At 43.8% G+C, this 24,904-nt stretch overlaps 1 protein-coding gene across 4 annotated transcripts in view; it reads right to left on the reverse strand.

The window, feature by feature from the left end:
* Positions 1 to 9,065: 9,065 nt before the first annotated feature.
* The window catches only part of MAMLD1 (mastermind like domain containing 1), a 133,663-nt gene continuing 117,824 nt past the window's right edge, over positions 9,066 to 24,904 (reverse strand). For 3 of the 4 annotated variants that reach the window (XM_007507270.3, XM_056808912.1, XM_056808911.1), the window contains exons 3-5: positions 16,595 to 16,750; positions 12,415 to 12,499; positions 9,066 to 11,388 (exon numbers count right to left, since the gene is read on the reverse strand). In XM_007507270.3, coding sequence (XP_007507332.1) covers positions 10,379 to 11,388; positions 12,415 to 12,499; positions 16,595 to 16,750 — 1,251 coding nt within the window. In that variant the 3' untranslated portion in view covers positions 9,066 to 10,378. The remainder of the gene's footprint in view (positions 11,389 to 12,414; positions 12,500 to 16,594; positions 16,751 to 24,904) is intronic. The other variant, XM_007507271.3, reaches the window with a different exon arrangement.

Consider the following 24,904-nt stretch of genomic DNA (forward strand, 5'->3'; position numbering starts at 1 on the left):
CTCTCCAAAATAGAATTCCTGAGCCCAGTTCATTAACTAACACCTCACCCTCCATGGTAATTGAAGGTTCACAGAAAGATGTCCTTACAACAGTCCTATGAGGTAGGTAGGACAAGTATTACTACAACCACTTTACAAAGGAAGAAACTGAGGCTTCAAGACATTGTTTGAGAAGTAGCATGGCATAGTGACTAGAGAGCTGTGCAGACAGGTTAAAATCTTACCTCGGACATTTGCTGGCTGTGTCACCCTGGGTGAGTCGTTGTACTTCTCTGGACCTCAGTTTCCTCATCTATAAGATGGTGATAATAAAGCTTGTAACAACTCCCTCTTAAAGTTTTTTATAAGACTCAAATGAGTTCATGTATATAAAGTGCTTTGCAAACTTTTTTCTCACCCCTTACCTTTTGTCTTAGAATCAATACAGAGTATCAGTTTCAAGGCAGAAGAGAGATAAGGGCTAGGCAATGGGGGTTAAGTGACTTGCCCAGGGTCACACAGCTAGGAAGGGTCTGAGGCCTTATGAGAACCTAGGACCTCCTATCTCCAGACCTGGCTATCTATTCATTGAGCCACTTAGCTGCCCTTTCAAACTTTAAATTCCATCCTCCAAGCTGACTCTCCAAGTCATTTTCCTAAAGGGCAGGCTCGACTATGAGCCAAATGAGTATCCTGGTACTTACTGGTCTTGGACTTAAGAAGACCCGCATTCAAATTCTACCTGACACATCCTAGCTGTGTAACTCTGGGCACTTACTGTGCCTCGATTTCCTTATCTGTAAAATGAAAGTTCTAAATCTATGATCCATCATCTTCCTTCACATTTCGTATCTCCACAAATTCTCCAGTTTTAAGCTTAGCCTCTATGGAGGAGAGGGAACAACTTCAAAGTCTAGGAGGACAGGCTTATAGATTTCTCACAAATGCATCCAGAAAACTTTGTCACTTTCTCTGAATAACCAGGAGAAGAGAGTATCAAGGAGGAGAAGGTGAACAACAGTGTCAAAGGCTGCAGAGAGATTGATGGGAATGAGGACCGAGAAAAGGCCATTGGATTTGGCCACTCAGATGAGCAACTTTGGAGAGAACAGTTCAGTGGAACGATAGTGCTGGAATCTTGGAATCTAGATTGTAAGGGGCTTAAGATGGAGGGGGAGAGGGAGGAAGGGAAGGGGAAGGAAGAAAGAGAGAGAGAGAGATAGACGGAGAGACAGACATACAGACAGACAGAGAGCGAGAGAGACAGAGAGAGCGAGAGAAAGACAGAGAAACAGACAGAGATAGAAAGAGAGAGTTTAGCTACAAAAGGCAGAAGACATATAGGATGATAGTGAGGATTGAAGGATCAAGGGAGGGTTTTTTGAGGATGAAGGAGCCATGGGTGTGTTTGCAGGTACTAAGAAGAAGCCAGTAGACAAGTAACTGAGTGAGGATGACAGAAAAGGCAGTCTGTGGAGGACATGGGAAAAATGGGCTCACTTCAGTAGGTAGAAGGCTTAGCCCTGGTAAGGAGGTCACCTCATTACGTGAGACTGGCTGAGGGGGAGATAGAGGCAGGTGGTGTCCCAGAGACAAGGCATGAAGAAGAGGGAGTTCCTGATGAATGGCCTTATTTTTTTCTGCAGAACATGAGGCAAAATTCTCAACTGAGAGACAAGGGGGAAGGGGAACGATGAGAGGTCTCAGGAGGGATGCAAAGGTTTGGAAGAGCTGATCTGGAGAGTGGGACAGTGAGTTGATGAGGCAGGTATAGGAGGTTGTCTAGCAGTGTGAGGAACCAACCATCTCCCCCTCTCCATTCTCTTTAGCTACACCACACTGGGAGTACTTAGACATCTCCTAGAACTGTACCACCTCCAAGATCTTGGACCCTGGAATTAGCTCACTGACCCCACCCCATCCATTGCCCCTTTATTTCTCTCTTCTATTCTTTCACTCAATTCCTTTTATCGGAAAAGCTGGTTCTTTGCTCTTATTCTGAGTTTCTTCCTTCTCCCTCTGTCTCCCCCTCTACCCTCTTGTCAGTTGATTTCTCATATTTTGATCTCATTCAGCTCCCTTCCAGTCTTAACTGCTGTCAGCCCCTTCAGGAGTCCATTAACCACCAGCCTAGAATCTCTTCGCCCCCTTCTTGACCTTTCACCACAGCTGCCTCTACTAATTCTCAATCCTAGTAGGTGGCTCCCACTGTCTGATTTCTCTGCTTTGGTTCCCAGGCTGCAGAATGTTGCTGGAGAAAGCCTTAAAATTGTGTTGAAAATACCCACTGTAAATGTAGGCCCACACTGCTCCCCAGGAATCCTATGATTCGACATTTATTGAGTCTTTATATCCATTCCATGACATGATTGTTCCCAACTTCCTCCTGTTCCTCAAGCCGTCAAGTAGATAGATAACTCATCCCCTGGTTCACTGAGATCTAGGCTGTCCAGTTTGGACTCCTCTTTTAAGAGCAGCTAAGTGGTGCAGTGGCTAGAGCATTAGAAAGACTTGGAGTTGGGGGGCAGCTGGGTGGCTCAGTGGACTGAGAGCCAGGGCGAGATGGGAGGTCCTGGGTTCAAATGTGACCTCAAATACTTCCTGGCTGTGTGACCCTGGGCAAGTCACTTCACCCCCATTGCCTAGCCCTTACCACTCTTCTGCTTCAGAACCAATACACAGTAGTGATTCTAAGACGGAAGGTAAGGGTTTAATTAAAAAAGAAAGACTTGGAGTAAGGAAGACCTGAGTTCAGATGTGGCCTTGGATACTTGCTATATGACCCTGGGCAAGTCTCTTCAATACTGGCTGCCTTGGTTTCCTCATCTGTAAAATGGGGATACAATACCCTTTGACCCAGCCATAGCACTGCTGGGTCTGTACCCCAAAGAGATAATGGACACAAAGACTTGTACAAAAATATTCATAGCTGCGCTCTTTGTGGTGGCCCAAAACTGGAAAACGAGGGGATGCCCATCAATTGGGGAATGGCTGAACAAACTGTGGTATATGTTGGTGATGGAATACTATTGTGCTAAAAGGAATAATAAAGTGGAGAAGTTCCATGGAGACTGGAACAACCTCCAGGAAGTGATGCAGAGCGAGAGGAGCAGAACCAGGAGAACATTGTACACAGAGACTAACACACTGTGGTATCATCGAACGTAATGGACTTCTCCATTGGTGGCGGTGTAATGTCCCTGAACAACTTTCAGGGATCCAGGAGAAAAAAAACACCATTCATAAGCAAAGGATAAACTATGGGAGTGGAAACACCGAGAAAAAGCAACTGCCTGAATACAGAGGTTGAGGGGACATGACAGAGGATAGACTCTAAATGAACACTCTAATGCAAATACTATCAACAAAGCAATGGGTTCAAATCAAGAAAACATCTAATGCCCAGTGGACTTACGCGTCGGCTATGGGGGGGTGGGGGGGAGGAAAAGAAAATGATCTATGTCTTTAACGAATAATGCTTGGAAATGATCAAATAAAATATATTTAAAAAAAAAATGGGGATACAAATAGAACTCAAGAAATAACATATCACACTTAGCACAGAGTAGGTGCTATATATTTTCCTTTCCTTTCCTCAGCCATCTGTAATACTGATGATTCCTTTTTTTTTAACCCCTCACCTTCCATCTTGGAATCAATACTGTGTATTGGTTCCAAGGCAGAAGAGTGGTAAGGGCTAGGCAATGGGGATGAAGGGACTTGCCCAGGGTCACACACCTAGGAAGTGTCTGAGATCAGACTTGAACCCAGGGCCTCCCATCTCTAGGCCTGGCTCTTAATCCACTAAGCTACCCAGCTGTCCCCTGATTCCCTTTTGTTAAAAAAAACACTTGGATATTATCTTCTCTTAACCTCCAAAATACTCTCTTCTCCATCCCCTTCTCTCACCATTTTCTGTCCATCTCTTCCCACTCTCTATTCCTGTCCCAATTCTTAATGTTCTTGCTTGTAGGAGTTCTGTCATCCGCGGCTTTCTTCTCCCTTTATAATCTCTCCTTTAGGGAACTCAGCTGCTCCCCATTTCACCTGTTCCCTCTCTGTGGGTGAGGATCACACCTGGATGGTCAGCCTTTACCTCTCTTTTGAGTTGGGAATCTGCATTTCCACCTACCTACTACACATCTCAAGGCATCTGAAATCCAACAAGTTCAAGATTCAGGCTTTACCACCCTCCACTCCAAAACGCCATCCTCCCACCAGTAACCCCATCACCTCCCCCCCCCCCGCCCCCCCTTCCTTTTCGTTCCCTTTTCTTCATTTTCCTCTCCTTCCCTTTTCATGTCCAAATGGATCAAGTCCAGCTGATTCTTTCTTTGCCTGCATGTCTTTCTGGTTGATTAGGGTAGCATGATAATCTTGTGTTGAATAGTGAGATAAAGACTTGGACGTGAAGTTAGGAAGTTTGGGGGTTAAATCTTGCCTTTGGCATTTCCTTCCTATAGAAATTCCAGCAAATCACCTGGGTCTCAGTTTTCTGCTCTGTAACAGAGGGATAATAATACCTCTCCTGCCTACCTCCTGCCTACCTCCCAGGCTTGTTTGGAGGCTCAACTATAATGTAAATAATGTGTATAGAGCATTTTGTAAGCATTAAAGCATTATTGAAATGTCAGTGATAATTCTTATCCACCCTCCTATCCATTTTTGCTGCCATTACCCTGGCAGTCCTGCCTATCCACCTGCCTGATTGGCTGCCAGGCATGGATACCTCCAATCCATCCTTCCTCCTGCTGCCAAGCTGCTTTCCAACAGGCTCAAACACAACTGGGCACCATGACTGCTCCAAACTCTTCATTGGCTACTTGCTAGCCTTGCTCTGATATTAGCTGGGTGACCCTGGGCAAATTAGAACAGGCCCAAGTCTCAGTTTTCCCACCTCTAGAATGGGAATGGCAGTGCTTGCAAAGACTATCTTTGAAAGTTATGGTGAGGAAACGATTTTGTATACCTGAAAACATGTGAGTTATTATTATTCTTATTAGTTGGTCAATCAAAAATTTTTTATTAGGAACTACTGATGTGCCGGTTAAGATGGAAAATCCTTAGCTTGGTATTCAAGGCTCTCAGCAGTCTTTCCATTCTCTCCTTCTACGACTTCTCTCCATAGGCTCCAAGTGCCAGAGAAACTGGACTATTTGCTCATCTGTGAATGTCGCACCCACCCTCTCACCAAACCTTGCTCCCTAACATTGTCTCTGTCCATCTCCAGGTCCAACTTAAGTGATGCCTCCACTAGGAAACGTCTTTGCTCCCTAGCACCTTTCAAAGATTGCCAACAGTGGCTCAGCTGTCATATATACCAATGTCTTTCAGTACCCAAAGATGTTATACATCCCGATCAGGTGGTTTGAGCTCACCAAGGACAGCTAAGTGTTCTATAATCTCCTTATTTGGTATTACTCCCTAATAGGGAATCATTTTTGCTTTGTCCTTTCTATTCTAAAGGTCATTCTCCTTGGCAAAGGAAACAGAAGCAAAAAGAAAAATCAAGATTTTATATAAAAGAAGCAAAATAAGGCGAATATTTAAATACCAGGCTGTTTGTATCTTATCTTTGAAGCAATGGGGAGTCTTTGATACTCTGAAGTGATATGGTCAGAGTCTGGCTGTGCGGAGGTTATTTTGGCAGCTTTGTGGAGGTTGGATCAAAGAAGAGAGATTGAAGGGTGGAGTTCAAATTAGAAGGCTATCAGGGGGACAGCTGGGTAGCTCAGTGGATAGAGAGCCAGGCTCAGAGATGGGAGGTCCTAGGTTCAAATCTGGCCTCAGACTTCCCAGCTGTGTGACCCTGGGCAAGTCACTTCACCCCTATTGCCTAGCTTTTACCACTCTTCTGCCTTGGAACCAATATACAGTATTGATTCCAAGATGGAAGGTAAGAGTTTTTATATTAAAAAAAAGATAAAAAAGAAGGAGATCAGAATGGTCCTGGTGAAATATGATGGGAGCTTTGTGAGTGTAGAGGAGGTTTGGGGGGTAGTTATAAAGGGAGTGTCAATAAGTCCTGGTGATTGATTGGATCTGGGGGATGATGGAGAGGTTACAATTAAGGATGAGTCTGAGGTTGAGAACCTGTATGGATATCACAAGGATGATAGTACCCTGAAGAGAAAGCAAGGAGGTTGGTGGAAGGGTAAGTTTAGGGAGAAGATGATGCATTTGCTTTCGGACATGTTGAGTCTGAGATGGTTATGGGACATCCAGGTATTGGATATACAGTGGGCAACTGACAAGAAAGAATTTGTACTTTAGGGATCTGGAGCAACATGATACGTCTTCTAGGCCATCTTAGATCTGGAGCCTCACCACGCTGAAGATACTTTTGGGATCTTTTGCTTCCAATGATCCAGGAGGCAGCTGAGGGTAGGACATTTCTTGGTTGTGACTCATTCCAAGATGGCAAAAGTACAGAGTATTACTTCAACCCAGTCTCTAAAGACCATCACTGTCTTGTACTTTCTCCTCCTCTGAGGTGTCAGAATTCTAAGAGATCCCCACCCTTTGGGAGTCAGAGGCAGTTGGGATAGGGGCCCCCTCTAAAATAATCACCCTTCCCCCCAACCCGTGATGGACAACTTCCCACCTCCCACAATCCCCATGCTTCAGAGTCCATGTGGTAAAAATCCTTTCCCCATAACCCTAACCTTTATCTTTCCACAATTCATACCCTCTCATGTCCTTCTATTCTTTTACCCCCTCTGAAATGTTCACTCTTGTTAACAAATCCTTTATCTTAAATCATTTCACACTTTTCATCCTCTTGGGCTATGAGAAACCTAGGTTTCTTCAAGATTAGCTCCTTCCATCTTTATTACCTGGTCTAACTCTTCAGGAATCTATTGGGAGAAGGGGGGTATATGCGAGAGATAATATAGGGGTAGAACTGACATGGCACAGTCATGTGAAAAGAAGAAGAGACAGGTTCCAACTAACTTTCCCGAACTCATATCACATTACCCCCTTTCGCTCATTTCTGTTCCTCCTAAACTGGCCATGCCCCACCTCTGTGCCTTGACATGGGCTGTCATGCCTGACATGAATGCCTTGAATGTCCTCTCTTCTTTCCACTTCTTAGAAACCTTAAAAGCCTTTCCTGACTCCCCCTCTCTCCCTGAGCTTTTAGCGTTCACTCCATCCTCAAAGTATGTGGAAGCGTGCAACAATGCCTCACTTAAATCCAGGTCATGTGTAAGTCAGGATGTTGCTTCATGATATCATTGGTCCTTTTAAAAAATGAAGGACAAACAGCACTTTTTTATGTGTTGAAATGTGCGTACTTCCAGTAGAACGTAAGCTGCCTGAGAGCAGGGACTCTTTGGGGTTTGGGTTTGGGTTTGGTTTTGTATACCCAGTGTCTTCAACAGTACTTAGGGCAGATGCTTAATTCTTGTCAGATTGAACTGAAAAGATCTCATGAAGTTTTCAAACATGGCAAATTGAGTGTTTGTATCCCAATAGCAGACATCATTAATTCAGGGGAAGGAGGAGGAAGAGGAGCATGTTTTCAAAGAAAGAGCATAAATTTGGTTTTGGACAAATTGAGTTTGAGTTCCTGGTCAGAAGTCCAAGGAAAGATGTCCCAAGGGTTTGCTCTGTATCCATCTTTCCCTTGGTTTGCCAATTTATATGAAGCAATATCAAAATATTCCTTTCTCCCTACAGTGTAATGGCGACTTCTCTTTTCTACACTTTTGCTTGGCTTTTTTTTGGTGAACCCTGAGTATAAAAAAAAGAAAACTTAGCCAGCTAGTGGGGTCTTTTTCATATGATTATGGAGGTGGCTGGAAGTGACCAAGTGAGCCTCTTGCTGTCTTCCAAACCTCCTAGAAGTTGGAAGGGCATGGAAGCCATCACCAGGGCTCCTCCCTTCCCCTTCCCTCCTGACCTTGGCCGACTGTACACGTGGTTTAGCTGATAAACCAGAAGGATGGGCCCAAGTGAGCAGTCTAGCCCACTAGGTGACAGTAGCAGTGAGAGAAGTGATTGAATCTCAGCTACTCCTTTGGTTTCCCTTGTTTTAACACCTTCCTGCCCCCGCCCTCCACCCTGACCACTCGTATCCCCCTGCATTCATCTAGGTGCTCTGTTCAGGATGTTAAGAGTGAGAAAGACTAAGCACGTGTAGCTTCATAGCTGTTGTTTTTTTTAAGTATCTTGATTAAACAGCTGACTCATTATTCCAGAGATTCTTGTCTGAGAAGGGCTGTTTGGGAAACAGGAGAGTTACCATGGGAGATCACCTTTCAAAGGCTTGCCTACATACAGAACGAAGGGCAATCTTAGTTTGATCTTCCAGCGGCTTTCCCACTCAAACATTGTTGGCCTGTAGTGGCGTTGACCTTTGAATGGGCCATCTTGTCAATATCTTATGGAATATTATCTATATGGAACTCCCTTATGGGATAGCACTAAGCAGACTTTTTTCCTGTGCCCAGTACATATAAATGGACTTTTTTTTAAAATGGAGAACACAAGATCAGAGAACCACATTCTAACCTCAGTTCTGCTATTATATGGCATACATGACTGTGGGCAAATGACCTCGCTACTATGGGCCTCGGTTTGTTTCTCTGCAAAGTAAGGGACTAGATCAGGTGAGCTCTATGGTTCCTTCCAACTCTAACATTTTATAATTCTAGGTCCGAGCTAGAGGAGTTGCTGATGTGCATTGGTGGAAGGAGTTTCCACACACGGATGAACTCGAAGGTCTGGGCCCCAAATACAAGGTCTAAAGTAACCCACCAGGATTTTACATCTCGGCGGAAACAAAAGGAACAGAGGACTGACCGCCCTGGCTAGACAGAATGCCCTGCTGTAGGAGCGTGTCGGTGTAGGAATTCAAAGCGTGTTAAATCATTGGACAAAGGTTGAAGTCCCTCTGGGTCAAGCCTAATGCCAAAGGTAAGGTTCTAAAAGTTGGATCCTGAGCAATTGGGGCGGTGGCCTATGGTGGAAACCCTTTCTTTCTCTCCTGCTGCACCAGGAGCTCCAAATCAGCAAGTAACCGCCGAAAGAGCACAAGACACGAGCAGGCCAAAAGCCAATGAACAAAACGAAAACAAATATGCAGTTCTCTCATGGCAGTTTATTATGGCATGAAGGAAAAAACCATCCTGTGCTCAAAGCTGATGCTATATTACAAATGTATGGCTGAAGTAGCATGTGACTATTAAAATAGGATTCCACAAAGCATGAACAATTTAAGGCATTTACAATACAGTGGCTCTTCTATAAACAGACACTTAAATATACATGACTGTAGCTGCGGACAGAAACCATCAGAGAGACAAATTCAAAATTAACTCTTCATATCAATAGACTCTTCTTCTGAACTCCAAGTCTTACATTCAAACACATATTGAAAGGCCTTATAACCAGGAACAAATCACCTGTACACTACAGATATACACGCTAGGGGTGCCGAGACCGGAGGCAGCCTTTCTTCCAGTCTGAATGAGAATGGTAAGGATGCTTTGCAGTCTCTCCAAGGTCATCATTCAGAGCAAGGCGAGCTTCTCCAGGAGATTTGCAGGGGTGGCCCTCCGGGGCTTAGAAGATCCCTTCCAATTGTCAGTGTTTCTCGTCCGGGAGGAGATCTTGCTGCTTCGCCCATCTCCACGCTAGCTAGACACTTCGATTCATCGGTGGTGTCCAAAAGAAATAGGAAAGAGACAAGAAGTCCCAAGGCATTTGGATTCCTGGTCTTCCATTTGGCACTTGCTCAGTTTGCCTAACACCCCTAGTTTGTCTTACATTATATCAAACACACGCGTGTTTCAAGCGGTAATACACAGTATTACGGAAACTAACAAAATGATTTGCATATTGGTAACAAGGTGTAACAAGCAAAACTTCTATAATAAAACAATACGTAAGCCAGAGATTTATATACAAACTGTCACAAAGAGAAGTATAAATACTTCTATAATGAATGCTTAAGAAAACACCATTTACAAAATTTGGATATATACAGTCACTTGAAAAATGGCCAATATTCAACTTTGTCACAGGTAAAGAAGTGGCTCCGACTCACCAATGGACAAAAACTAGCTTTGGGTATGTGCCTGTATGGTTGGGGTTGTGTATGAGTGTGTGTTGTGTGGTGTGTGTGTGTGTGTGTGTGTGTGCGTGCGTGCGTGCGTGCGCGTGTGTGTGTGTTTGTATCTCTGTGTGTGAGTGTGCCTGTCTGTCTGTATCTGTGTGTGTGTCTGTATGAGTGTGTGTCTGTGTGTCTGTATCCCTGTATGTGTGTCTGTCTATGTCTCTGTGAGTGTGTGTGTGTAGGTGTGTTTGTAGTGGGTTTATATTTTTATGTTTCATTTTCCCCCACCCCCAAGCCGGGGAAGGAGGGCGTCAAATGTGGGTACCTTGCCAAGAGTTAAACATGACCAGAACTTTGAGTGTGCTGCCCTAAAATATCGTCGATCATCCTCAGGTTGTTCAGCCACTCTTCATCATTGCTGCTGCTGGTTTTCATGAGAGAATCGATGAAATCTGTCTCATTGCAGCTGTCTGGCAAAATGGAATCGTTCTGCTGTGGGCCAAAATCATACTGTGGCAGCTCAGCTGAAGTACCCATCCTGCTGAAGGTCCCAGACGCCTGGCTGCTGACTGGGTAGCTCGGTGGCTCGATCCCTTGGGCTGGGCTGATTGGGTTGAAACTGGACACGCTTTGGGGTATGGGTTTCATGACATTCATAGCTGGCAATGGGGTTCGGGTTAGGCTTTGTCTTAGATTCTGACTGTTGAGCATGCTGAGGTTTTGAGCAGGCTGGCCTACATTCACTTTTTGCATCTGCCTGACTCCAGGGGCAATCTGATTGGGGGGTATCACTGACTGAGGCGGAAACTGCTGACCTGTTAGATTGGATCTCACATTTTGTTTGGAGAAAAGAGGGGTGGTGGAGAACTGCTGAATGCTGGTGTCTATTTGACTCTGATTGGGCATTCGAGAGGCCACGGTAGGGATCCATGCCTGAGGGGAGGAATTGGGATAGATGTTGGACATTCGGGCCATATTAGGCTGACGTAATTGGTGTGGGCTCACAGACTGGTTTGCTAAGGAGCTGGAAGTGAACCCAGGCAGGGTCATTCCAGGCTTGACTGCTGAATGACTGCTCTGAACAGTCTGGCTGACAGAGCTCAGACTAGCTGAAGTCTGTCGCATGGAGACATTAAATTCGGAGCCAGAGGAAAACATTCCCTGTTGCTTCCCTGCGGTCTGGGGGATCATAACCATGCCCCCTGCGCTCTGGTTCCCAGTAGTTGAACCAATTCCAGGGGCCAAGGCGCTCTGAAGGATCCCAGGTGCGGATGACATCCTGCGAGGATTAGGCGAAGGACTCGACATGGACTGGCCACAGTCAGAAGGCATCTGCTGTGGCATGGCTGCTCAAAGAAAGGAACACGGTAAATGAGACATTCCTGTTTTAGAAACATGGCACTGGTGGCATGACAGGGGTGGGTTAGGTAGGAAAGAGCTACGCCAGGTGCATTGTGGGAGGAGGAGGAGGAGGATGGAAGTACCAGAGGGAGGAAGTGCTAGGTAGTAGAAAACAAGGCATCACCTGACAGGTGCAGGTGAGCATGGAGAAAGCAGAGTCACTTTGCATTTACTCTCAGGATGATAGCTAGTTAGTTAGATCTTTGCCTGTTATCTGTCTATCTGTCCATTCCTCTATCTATTTAACTATTTTTGAGACTAGGTCTCCTCTCTCTCCCTGGCTGGCAGTGCCTGATCCAATTATTATTATTATTATTACTATTATTAAAAACTCTTCTCTTCCATCTTAGAATCAATACCAAGTATCAGTTCCAAGGCAGAAGAGTAATAAAGGCTAGGCAATGGGGGCTAAGTGCCTTACTCAGGGTCACACAGCTAAGAAGTATCTGAGGACAGATTTGAACTCAGGACCTCCTATTTCTAGGCCTCGCTCTCAATCCACTGAGGCACCCAGCTGTCCCCCCCCCCCCATCCCTGACCTGAGCTGGTTTGCTTCTCCATTGGCAGCCTGGTGGCCTTCTGCTCTAGAGATGTCAGCATACTGGTGCCACACTTGGTGTGACCACCCAATTGGCTTTAGTCCTACTATAGCTCAGAATTATTGAGCTCAAGCAATCTACCAGCCTCAGTCACCTCAAGTAGGGTCCATATTTGTGTCCTACCACACTCAGGACCTGTTAGTCTTTAAGAGATGACTTTATTTTGATTTCTCTTTTGAGTTAGATCAGAGATTCTCACTTTGGAAAACCTTTCAATTGGGATTCCACTTGGGTCATAAACAAATGGCTATTCCACATGTTGAACTTTAAGGGGGAAAGATTGCAACCAGGAATATTTCATGGAAGGCCTTGCTGACTTCTAGACCTCGTGTCCCTTCTAAAGTTTGAGGAAGAATGAGATTAGCTCCTTACTTGAAAACGGACTCATCTGTTGGCAAAGAAATGGAGTCCGCTGGTCAGATGGCACTGCCATGACATTTGGTCTCTGCTTTTCCTGCTAAAGAGAAAATGAAAAAAAACACATTACATTAGAGCAATTCAAAAACACTGATGGGGAAGGGCATCTGGCACATGCCAAGTGAGAGAAGGCCTATGACACCATCTCTGTACAGGAGAGTGAACGGCACAGGGATCCCCAAACATAGATTTGATAAAAGTAAAATGGTAACTGGTCAAGACTCAACACTTGTCCTTGCAGCTGTCCAACTTGTATAGTTCAATAGAATGCAATTTGCGGCACCCCTGGAGATACAAAGGCAAGAATGAACTGGGCCTTGCCCTCAAGAAGCTTACATTCTTTAAGTAAGTAAAGATAAAGACTATAAAAAGTCATTTTAGTGAGGCCTTGAATAGAAGGTAATGACTGAGCTAGGCTTTGAAGGAAGCCAGGGATTCTAGAAGATGGAGGTGAGGCGTAGAAGATCACCTATGGAAAGGCAAAGAGCTAAGAGAGAGCACATTAAGGGAAGTAATGTGAAATGATATGGTACAATAGGTGGAGCCAGATTGTAGAGAGATTTAAATACAAGGCCCAGGAAATTTGTATTTTATTCTAGATGCAATAGGGATCGCTTAGAGATTTTTGAGAAGGGAGTGTGCAGTCAGATCCATGTTTTTGTAGTATTAATTTGGCAGTGGTATGAATGATGGTTTTTTCCCTTTAAAATATTTTATTTGTTTCAATTGATAAAAATCTGCCTCCTCATCCCTGGAACCCTCACTCCCTTCACATGGCGAATGGAAGACAAACAAAACCCATCATAAACTTTTACGGTCAATCAAAACTAATGTCTACACTGGCCATCATGTCCAAACAATACTTGTCTTGTTCCCCACTCTGAGTCCTCTACCTCTCTATCTGAAGATGGGTAGGTGGCTTCATCATTAAGTCCCTGGAATCCTGGTTGTTCATTACGCTGAAAAAGAGTTTCTTGGATGCTTTCAGGGTTCTTTGTCTGAACCGTATTGTTGTCGTTGCATAAATTATTCTCCTGGTTATGTTCACTTTACTCTGTATTAGTTCATTCGAGTCTTCTAGGTTTCTTTGAAGCCACCGGAGGATGCATTGGAAGACAGGATGCAGGAATACCAATTAGGAGGCTATCATAGTAGTTCCACTGCAAAGTGATAAACCCTGAACTGGGAACTGGGGAAAAGGTTGTATGAGAAGAGAGAAGTAGACAGATGCAAGGGACGTTGCGGCAGTAGGATCAAGAAGGCTTGGCAGCTTAATTAGAGAGAGGAACGAGTCAAAGAATAACTTCAACGTTGTTGGCTTATGGAACTAGGAGGATGGTGGTCTTTCCTCCAAAGATATGGGAAATTTGTAGGAGGGGTCACTTTTTGGGGGGGGAATGGAATGAGTTCTGGTTGGGAGATGTTGAGTTTGAAATGTTTATGGAACGTTCAGGTAGGAATGCCTAGCAGGCAGTTGGCTATATGGGGTGAACTTCAGGAGAGAAATGAGGCCCAAATGTATAAAGATTTGAGTGTCATCTGTATAGAGATCATAATCAACTCCGAGGGGAGAGAATCAAGCGAGAAGAGAAGGCTCGGGACAGAGTGTTGGGAGAATTTAGTAGATAGGAAAATTATAAAGAGGATCTAACAAAAGAGAATGAGAAGGAAGTCAGATAGGAAAGGAGAACCAAGAGAAAGCAATCAAATGAAAGCTAAGGGAAGAGAGAGTTCTAGGAGAGGAGTGGGTAGTCAGTAATATCAAAAATTACCAATAAGTCAAGAGGGATCAAGAGTGAAACAAGTCCACTGGCTTGAACAGTTAAGAGATCATTGGTGAGAATACTTTTGGTCAGTGGTGAGGTCACAAGGAATTAAGGAGAGTTTCGAGACTCTGGGTTCAATTTCATTGTGGCAGACAGATGGCCCTCTGCATAAGTAACCGGTGAGAAGCTATTTCCCTGTTGGGTTCTTGTTTCCCTCTGGATAACGGGACCTGGAGAACTCTGGACCACTCAAGAATAGATCCTCATTTTGCAAACATGAAAGAATACCCATAGGCTTCAAATGGATGTTAATATCCTTCCATCTTCCACTGGAATCAAAGCTTGTCTCTTTGAGCAAGGAAGAAAGAAAGAAAGCTCATTTCCATTCTTTTATACTGGTGAACACTTCTTGGAGAAAAAACTGGCGGGTCAAAACTCAGGGAAAGGAAGAGTCAAGCTCTACTTGAGACTATTTCCATGTTAGTCTTCCCATTTGAGATGAGGGCCAGGGTGGTATCATTCCCAGGCCAGACAGATTACCAGGATGCCAGACTGGGACACAGATCATCGCACTGCCTCCTTTTTCCCCAGACCAGGACACTATTGCTTTCGCTCCAAGTTTAAAGGAATTTAGCTACCACTGAGGGAATGCCCCTAGGATATAACCCCACTTTAGAATTCACATGGAGGGGCAGCTGGGTAGTTCAGTGGATTGAGAGCCAGGTCTAGAGATGGGAGGTCCTGGGTTCAAATCTGGCCTTGGATACTTCCTAGCTGTGTGACTCTGGACAAGTCATTTAAGTCCCCATTGCCTAGCCCTTACCAATCCTCTGCCTTAGAACCAGTAAGGTGGAAGGTAAGGGTATTAAAAAAATAATTCATATGCTCTTTAGTAAAGTATCAGGATCCCTCTTTTTATTTAAACCCTTACCTTCCGTCTTGGAGTCAATACTGTGTATTGGCTCCAAGGCAGAAGAGTGGTAAGGGCTAGGCAATGGGGGTCAAGTGACTTGCCCAGGGTCACACAGCTGGGAAGTGTCTGAGGTCAGATTTGAACCTAGGACCTCCCATCTCCAGGCCTGGCTCTCAATCCACTGAGCTACCCAGCTGCCCCCAGGATCCCTCTTTTTGATATTTACTCTTATGTCTGGTTTGTTCATCCTTTGTTTCCAGGAGGACTCAGGACATTAAAGGATGATGTCTTGACTTGTACATGAATTGGACTTAAGTGAGGTAGTTGTACAAGGTTATCAACTCCTATATTGCCATAGGATGTTCGTTATATTAACAATGTCTTTTGTTTGCTTCAAGGGGCAGCCTGGGTGCTACTTCCTACCAGATCCCCTAAAGTGTTCTAAGAGACCTGAAATTATCTTTTATTTATTTAATCTCCCGGCGGAATGGAAGTTCCTTCAGGGCACAACTCTAAGTTTTGGCTTTGAACAAAGTTGACAACAAATATTTAATGACCTGATCAATGATTGACTGGATTAAATTTCTACACATGCCTCGTTACCCAAACCCCAAAGCTCCTTCCTTTTCCTGGATGGCAAAGGTTGGTTCTTACATTTATTTTGGATCTGTCAGACACCTGTGGCAATGCTGGGCACAAAGCAGTTATTCAATAAAGGCGTGTTGAGTGAATATTGGGAGGCACATTTGGGTGAACATCATTAAGAACGGGGCTGTCGTGGGAGGTTGTGAGTTTCCTGTTACCAGAAGTGTTCAAAGAAAGGCTGGGATGATCACTGGTCAGGAAAACTCCAGAGGAGATTCTGACATGTGATAAGACCAGGTCAGTCCAGTTGACCTCTAAGGTCATCCATCATGCATTCAGCCATGAAGAGCTAGTTTGATACTGTGAACAGCTAGGTGCTCATTGTCAACCCTTCTCTTCCTTTACTTTTTGACCCCCTTCAAATCTGCACAGAAAACTGTCTTTAGCCTCAAAGGTACCTGAAGACAAGACGGGGGCTTGATGTGTACCAGCAGAACAAGAATGGAAGGAGCAAGTAGGCAATCTTCCTAGTATACGATTCTAAAACATCTCAAACATGGGCCAGAAAATGGGCACCAGCTGTAGATGAGCCAAGGAGGCAGCATTGAAGTTTCATGTACCATCCGGCTAGCTAGTCTGGTGGAACAATTCATAGGTTCCACCATGCAGTGCCATACTCACTCCTCCATGGAAGCCTGCTACCTGGGATGCCAGTATTCTATCATGGCGGCTTCTGGGATCTGCATGGCCAACTGACGACTAGAGATCCATACCTGCCCTCCCAACCTCCTCTACCTAAGTAAGGAACTCAACTCCCATAAACCAAAGTGCTTGGGGCACATGTTGCCCATGGAGGCCGCATGACTCAAACCTGCATGATATGCTGCCGGCGCAGAATCTGCTGCTTGAGTAAATGGTTTCTCATGCATCCATTCACTGTAGCTGGAGAGGCTGCTGAAATGGAGCTGCCTGCACTCTGGAGAGGGCCTGCTTCCTGAAGTCTGGCAGCAATGCCGGCATTCCCATCCTGCCAAGAAAGCAGAAAGAACAAAATTGTACGACAGGGAAGATTACAAAAGAAACCATTTTATCGAGCAGTGGGTTTTCCTTTCTGTCCCAACCTCAGCCCACTTCCTGTCCTATGTCCCACTACACCCTCCAGCAGACCTATCAGAGCACGGGGAGAGAATGGTGCATTGATCAGTGGACCAAGCAGAACTGATAGTTTGTCTGAACTCCTCTTCCTAGTACCAGACCATATCAAAGCATTAAGGAGGAAGGAGAGTGAGCCGTACGTACATCATCGAGGAGCTCAAAGATACCTCCCTCCCTCTTCCCTTCTTCAGTGATCTGGTCTCCACACATGGCTCAGATTAAGCCAAAGTCCTGATCACTTTATCACAGTTACAGCTCTATATAGAAAACCTGACCTAAGGACATAGAGAGGAATAAAATTCTAAAAAAGCCCTCAAAGAACATATGAGGTAGAGAGCAGCTGGGTGGCTCAGTGGATTGAAAGCCAGGCCTAGTGACAGGATGTCCTGGGTTCCAATCTGGCCTCAGACACTTCCCAGCTGTGTGACCCTGGGCAAGTCACTTGACCCACATTGCCTAACCATTACGGCTCTTTTGTCTTGGATATTATTTATATATATATATATATATATATATATATATACACACACACATACACATATATATATATATATATTATATTACATTATTGGATATGCAGTATTGAATCCAAGATAGGAGGAAAGGATTTAAAAATAAAGACTATATGAGGTAAGGGTGGTAGCCTGACTCTATGGGGCATGTGTCAATAATAATACAAATAATTAATAATAGCTAACATCCATAGAATACTTTAAGGTTTGCAAAATGTTGTAAATGCATTTATCTCATGTAATCTTCGCAAGAACCCGATGATGTAGGAGCTATTATTATTCTCACTCTTCAGATGAGAAACTGGGGCTCAGGGAGGTTAAGTTATTTGTCCTGGGTCACACAACTAGTAGGCACTTAAGTATCTGAGACAGGATTTGAACCTAGGTCTTACTGATTGCAAGTTCAGAACTCTTAAGCGTGCCTCTGGAAGACATATCAAAAGAGGTAACAAAATCCAAGCGAGAGTAGCTCAAAGGAATAAAATGGAGAGTTTCCCGAGTCACAGTAGCGTTGGCTATACATGTACATCCCACACCATGATTGCCAGGTTTTAGGCACCTCCATCAAATCTGAACAGCCGATGTTGAGTACCACTTCCCAGCGTGATTCACTTAACAACATCTGAGTGTTAAAGTGAACATCTGGTCGGGAAAAAGCCAAAAGAAAAGAATCCGAGAAAAGCTCTCTCTCTAACTTGGATACAAAGAAAAGCCCCACAGGAAGTTAAAGTTTCGGGGACCTCTGGGAGCTTTTGACTCAAAATCTTTCATGTTACAGATGGGGAAACTGAGGTGGGAGGCAGTGACTTGTCAGAAGTCATACAGCTAATAAGCTACAGAGTTGAAAGTAGCACCTAGTTAAGGGCTCCTTAGTCCAATGCTTTTTCCAAGGCCACATTGCCTCTGGAGGGTATATTCAGCAGTCAAACAGAGCATCTACACTCAGATTACTATTCCTGCTTTCATATCCAGCTTTCCCATTATTAGGGTTTGTTATCATTGGCAGAAAGAACCATGCACATTCTCTCCAGCATTCTTCCCGAGGCCATGCTTCCTTTGTTTGCCAAATGGAGGCCCCCCATCCTTTGTTTCTGAATCAATGTTATCAAAGAGAAGCCCAAAGAAAAGAGTTGCAGCCTTTTGACACTGAGAATTAGAAGCATGTGAAAATAGAGAAAACAGGAAATGACCAATGTTTTTAGTGACCAGAAGGAAATGGTGGCTCAAAGTTGCTGCTTAGTAGTGGGACACTCTAGCTTTTTTGCTTAAATGCAAGGGATTGCCCAATTTACTGGAGGATTACAAAAAATAATAAAAGTAATGGTGAAAGTCATCAAAATGACTAAGTGCTCTCTAGCTGAACACTAACTTGTAGTAAGGCACAGCCAAAGACAAATAAATTTCTAAAAATGAGTGTGTCCAAAGATGTGTCCCTAAAACCCTAATCAATCGCTGGCATCGTCACCCTTACTTTCTTTGTGTTAGGGGATTATGGGCTTTGCCACGAGCTCCGTTTTGTCCCTCCTCTTTCAGGGTTTCTAGTTCACTCTGCAGTGGCCAAGAAGAACATTCAGTCACTTTCACCTGGCTAGGACCAAGATCTGGGGACCTTTCATTGAATGGGGCCAGTATAGGAGTCTTTAAAGCTTCCTGAGTGGTTCTTCTATGTGCCAGCTGGGTTAAGATGAAACTAACATAGCTGAAAATGTGTTGACTAGCTCTGAGGCATGTTGGCCAGGGTGGTCTCACTCTGCCAGAATGACAAGATGTTCTGATAGCAGCAGCAGCAGCAAGGGCATCAGTGGGATGGGGCCACAGTTTCAGTGGATGACTGCTGTGGGAGAGGAAAGAAAGAGCAGGAGCCTTCCAACTCTCAACAAGAATGATGTAGGGTAGTAGGGTTGTGAAAAGAGTTCCTGGGCCATGCCAAGGGAAGGCAGAGCTGAAAAAAGAAGAAAGGCACAACCAGCTGCTATGAAATGAAGCCATGAGAACTCGGGCAGGAGACATCTTCTAGCTATAGACAATATCAAGGGTTAAACCCTCCCTTTCCTTGAACATGGATCTTCAATGAACTTGCTTAGGGAAAGGGCCTAATCCTTCTCTATCCACAAGCAACTCCATGGGAGATTTTAATCTTTTTGAGTATGAGGGCAAGGCTTGGGATGGTGCTGAGAATGATTTGGTTGTCTGCCGTTTCCTTGTGATTTATTTTGCTTTTCTGTCTCAATTAAATACTTAGCTATTTCATTTCTAGTTCCATCCTGGTATGTCAGTGAAATAAGTACCAGTTAGGGCTTTGGACCAAATATTATCCCAATATGGAACTCAGTAGCCTTTAAGAGTTCCAGAGTGGATGGAACTTAGGAAGTACCTATAGCAATATATGTAATGATGTTATGGATCTATATAATAGTAAGTAATATAGGGAGACTCATAAGTCTCTCCAAAGCTTCCAAAGGATCACAAGCACAGCAACTAGATCTTCTCATGTGGATTGTGTTCCGCATTACTGCTTTAGTACCGTCTTTGCCCTTTTCATTCCCAATTTCCACTAAAATAGAAAATAGGGATACATTTCCTATTTTCAGCCTCGGTCGCTTTGGCGAGATTGGAGACTGTGGCAATTAGTTCTGTCATTTATTCATTCACTAATTCAGTCATTCAGCCAACAGCCTACCATTAAGTGACCTACAATGTGCAAAACACGATTATATTACTATTCTGTGCGAATGCCTGTCCTCATGAGTTCTCTTCTGGATTTGAGTTGAGTTTGAGACATAAGCCCTGTAATACAAGGTGTCCCAAAAGTGTCAGTGCAGTTTTAAGCTTGAAGAGCTTTAAGCATCAGTAGCTTAAAGCTGCATTGAGACTTCTGGGACACCCTGTACATAGAAAATATTGTGAAATTTTCTTTCAAATAAACATTCGCCAATCACTTAAGAGCACCGCACTGGGTCAAGAAGTCGATATGAAGTCTATGGAAGGCCCAGTTCCTACTCTCACAAACCTTCGAGTTAAGGAACAGATCAGACACACAACTAGATTATAATATGAAGTGTATGGGAGGAGGACAAAGTGATGTATAAGCTCCAAAGGGAGGTCACCGAGGCTGAACTTTCAGAGAAGTTTCAGTAGAGTGTGCGTGTTGGGGGGTTGTGGGTGGGGCCCAGAAACTATATTGTAAGGGGCTGAGGGGAGAATGGGTGGGAAGGAAGTAGAGACAGTGGGTGTAGACAATTCTGTTAGGAAGTTTGGCAATAAAGAAAATGTACCACCCACATCTCTGCCATCACTTCAATTTTTTCCTAGCTTGTCTTGCAGTGTGCAGACTGTCTGTGCTTACTGAAGCAAATGAGTTTGAGGCAAGGACAATCATGTTGATGCTTAGCTCAGGGCTATTGCATTAGCAAGTCATAACATTAATGTCTCCCTCACTAATCTGTCCGCCCAATTTTAAGATTGTCTAAACTTCCCCTGGAAAATCATGTGAGTTTTCCCATCATGTTATTATTGCAGAGGAGGAGAAATTTCATTATTAATCCAACCACTTCGCCAGGCAAAGAGATTAATTGTTGTTGCGGGGAAGGACCATCAGTGGGGACGGCTCAGTACAACTGAACAGCCAATGCCTAGAGAGGATTTCTCCATTTCAGAAAGAACTCAGATTTCTCATTACCCACTAGAGAAAACAATCTTTACCTTGAGGAGAATTAGAATGAAATAGCTTCCGTGGGAAGACAAGGAGCGAATGCAAAATCTCTTATTTTTTGTAGAACGTGATTAGACCAAGCCAAAAGACAAAAGAGACACACACACACACACACACACACACACACACACATACACACACACGCAGAGACACAGACACAGAAACAGAAAGAGAAATGAGGTGTTGGGTTTTTTTTTAAACCACCACTAGTGGGAACTACTGAATTCTTTTCCAGGAGAAAACACCCCGTAAGTGTCAATACTAAAAATAGTTCTCTGATGTAGCCCAGAAAACTCCGCTATCTGTAACAAAGGTTAATGAGCCTCAAGATTGTTCTTTTCTTTGCTCTACAAGAAACAAAAAATACCTCCCTTCCTTGTCTGTGGCCAAACCCAAGCAGCCCACATTTGAAATGGTCCATCTTTCGATTTTCCTATTGAAATGAACAGGAAAATAGCATCTGCACAGGTGACCTATAAAATCAAAGTCCCGAAAAACTCTGGGTGTTCCCACACCTATCCGGGAGTGCAATGATGTGGGCATTGCTAGACGAGATTGATGGATGTAAATTTGTACAGTACGGCAGGAAGCCCAGTTTGGAGAAGAATGGAAATTCCTAGCCAAAAACCAACCCAAAGGGCCCTAAGGAGGTGACATCTGATGTATGTATATAATGGGTCTATCCTTTCCCCACAAAGCTTTCAAGGAACTAACGATGTGACCATGAGGTCTCAGAATCCCAGAACCTCAGGGGCAGCTGGGTGGCTCAGTGGATTAAGAGCCAGGCCTAGAGACAGGAGGTCCTAGGTTCGAATTTGGCCTCAGACACTTCCTAGCTGTATGACCCTGGGTAAGTCACTTGACCCCCATTGCCTAGCCCTTACCACTCTTCTGCCTTGGAACCAATACAGAATATTGGTTCTAAGACAGAAGGTAAGAGGTCCAGAACCTTGAGTTCACGAAGCTCTCAGAGTTTGTCAAGTCCAATTCAGAGATGACCAGGGATCCCCTCTACAACATCCCTGCCAGACAAGTGGTCTCAATTACAGATGTAATTCTACAGAATATTCAGGAGGTGATTATTACATAAGACAAAGATATTATGGTCAAGGAAAAGATAAACATTTGTCTTTTGGTGTAGAGCTAGTCAAATCTGGATTATCTCTACTAAGGAGTATCTTGGAAAAAAAGACAAAGGCCCCCCCTGTCCTAATCATTTTCTATAAGGGTCTGGAGGATATTTGGATATAAACTCCGCTCTCAGTTTTCTAAGAGCTTGACAAAGAAACAAGGCAGTGTCGGTGCTACTGTGCTTGATTTAGTGGATACTTCAACCCCCCAAGAAGCTGTGTATCCCTCATGGTTTCATATGTGATCCTCTTTTTCGGTTCTTTGAATATGAAATGATCGTGCTTGTCAATGTCTGTCAAATTCAATTAATCAAGATAATAATCATTAAAATAAAAAAATTATCCAAGTATATGTTGTTGGTATTGTGTGTGGCAACAAAAGAAAAATCATCCCTCCTGATTACCTCCCTGTCCTGCCTCTCAAACTTAGCCCTTTGAAAGTCTCCAGCTAGATGACTCAGGGGATACACAGCCAGACCTGGAGGTGGGAGGTCCTGGGTTCAAATTTGGCCTCAGATACAGCCTAGCTGTGTGACCCTGGGCAAGTCATTTAACCCCGACTGCCTAGCCTTTACAACTCTTTTGCCTTGGAATGGATAGTTAGTATTGATTCTAAGAGAGAAGGTAAGTGAGGTTCATCATTAGAGCTGACTTTAGCAGAGTGTGATATCAAGGATTCCCTTTCTCTCTAGCCCAAATTTCTCCCCTACTTACTGAAGTCTGAAAATTCTCTGGGTGTGTGGGCCTTTTATTCCTCCTGGGAATGAAGCTCCATGAGGGCAGGTGAAATGTCTGCTCCTTATATAGTGGTTTAACCAGTGTGTGTTGTTCTCCTCGACTACCCACAAAGAGCTTATTAACTCATCTTTGTTGTCGAAGTGGGAATGAGTTTCAGTCAAAGTGCAGTAAGCAATAATAAGGAAGGAAATTACTTGTACAAAGTCATATAGCTATAAATGGAGAGCCATTTATACTTACTGATCCTAAAGCCAAGGCTCTTTCTACCATCATAGAGTCCACCTCAATAGCTTTCACTGTTTTGTTCATTGGAAAGAATGTTGGATTTGGAACGTAATGACCTGGGGTCAAATCTTATTTATTCTACTTGACTACCTGGGTGACTGTGAACAAGTCACATACTGTCTCTGGGAGTCATTTTCATCATCTGTAAAATGAGGGCACTGGACTAGATGGTTTTTAGTCTCTTTCAGTGCTAAACTGAGGATACTGTGTTAAGGAGAGGAACTGAAGAGAGGCAGGATTGCAGAACATAAAGAGCCCTAGAATTGGGCTCAGAAGGCCTTGAGTTCAAATCCTGGGTCCGCTATTTAATGCATGATGCTGGGGAAATCACTCCTGATTTCTGAGTCTTGTCTTCCCTCTGATCTATGAAGAGAACAAGAATAGAACAAAGGGGCCATATCCTGAGCTGTGGATGGAGACAGAGGACTTAGCACCTGTGGCAAGGAAAGGGAAGAGCAAGAAGGATTAAAATCTGGTTTATGAAGACTTTGGGGGTATTTTGGGGAGCTGCTGCTGAATCTCAGGCTATGGTGATCACTAGTAAATAACCTGCAAGGAAACACTTAGGTGTGGAGGGAACTTGGTGGTGAATGATTTTGTAATGCAAACAACTGTTTTCCCTAGCCCTCAATTTTTGCTATTCTGTAAATGGGGATTTTGGAGTTCCTGGTATTTTTTAAAATAGGGAAAAAAGTCTATCTAGAAGTCATGAACTAGCCTATGCAGATGATTTGGCTTAAAGGAGAATTGGGGAAGATCATTGCAGGAAGTTTTCCACTAATGGCAGAATGTATTTGTTTTTTAAAAGATACTGCTCTTATGAGTCAAGCTATTGGCCTATCAGATATATGGAAGGAACTTCCATCTTGATTTCTCCCTTCTACAGAGTACATAGACTTTACCCTCTCATTTTATAGATGAGGAAAATGAGGTCCGGAGAGGGGAGGTGGCTTATTTGAACCCAAGGCCTCTCTGATACTCTAAATCTGGCACTCTTACTACTATGCCACCTGTTAATTTTTTTTGTCTTGTGAAAGCATCATCTCATGAATAAACATACAAGAGTAAGCTATACTATAGAATTGGCCTTTGGGACTTTGTAGCTAATTGTAAATTTAAGTTCTGAGGAAATTTCAGCAGTTCAAAACCTAGTAGTGTTTGGATTTACCCTGAGGACATACAAATGGGAATCCAGGAAAAAAATACTAAAGTGAACCTGACACAATGCCCATACCTGCCTGAAGCCTTTCTGGCTTGGTAGAACCTGCCATAGCTTGTACTCCATTGTGTAAGAGTTAAAATTTGGGGGAAACTGAGGCAGGTAGAAATTAGTTTCTCTCTGCAAGGAGTATTATATTTTTATGAAGTTTATTAAAGGTTAAGGATTAAAGAAAAGACAGAATAAGAAAGCACATGTCTAGGCCCAGGGAGGCCTAGACAACCTCACCTACATCATGAAAGAGACAAGTCTGCTCAGAAGCAGAAGTAGGAAAGAGACTCAGTCACCTTTTACAGCCAGGTTAAATAGAAAATTTTGACCTTTCCCAGGTGGAAATCTCAGTGAGATTAGAGGGCATTCTGGAAGCTAGCAAGGACTCCTGGGAAATGGAGTCCCAGGTTCAAGTCTCCATTTTTACAATTGACATAGC

This window comes from Monodelphis domestica, chromosome X (assembly GCF_027887165.1).
Source record: "Monodelphis domestica isolate mMonDom1 chromosome X, mMonDom1.pri, whole genome shotgun sequence".
NCBI classification, from domain to species: domain Eukaryota; kingdom Metazoa; phylum Chordata; class Mammalia; order Didelphimorphia; family Didelphidae; genus Monodelphis; species Monodelphis domestica.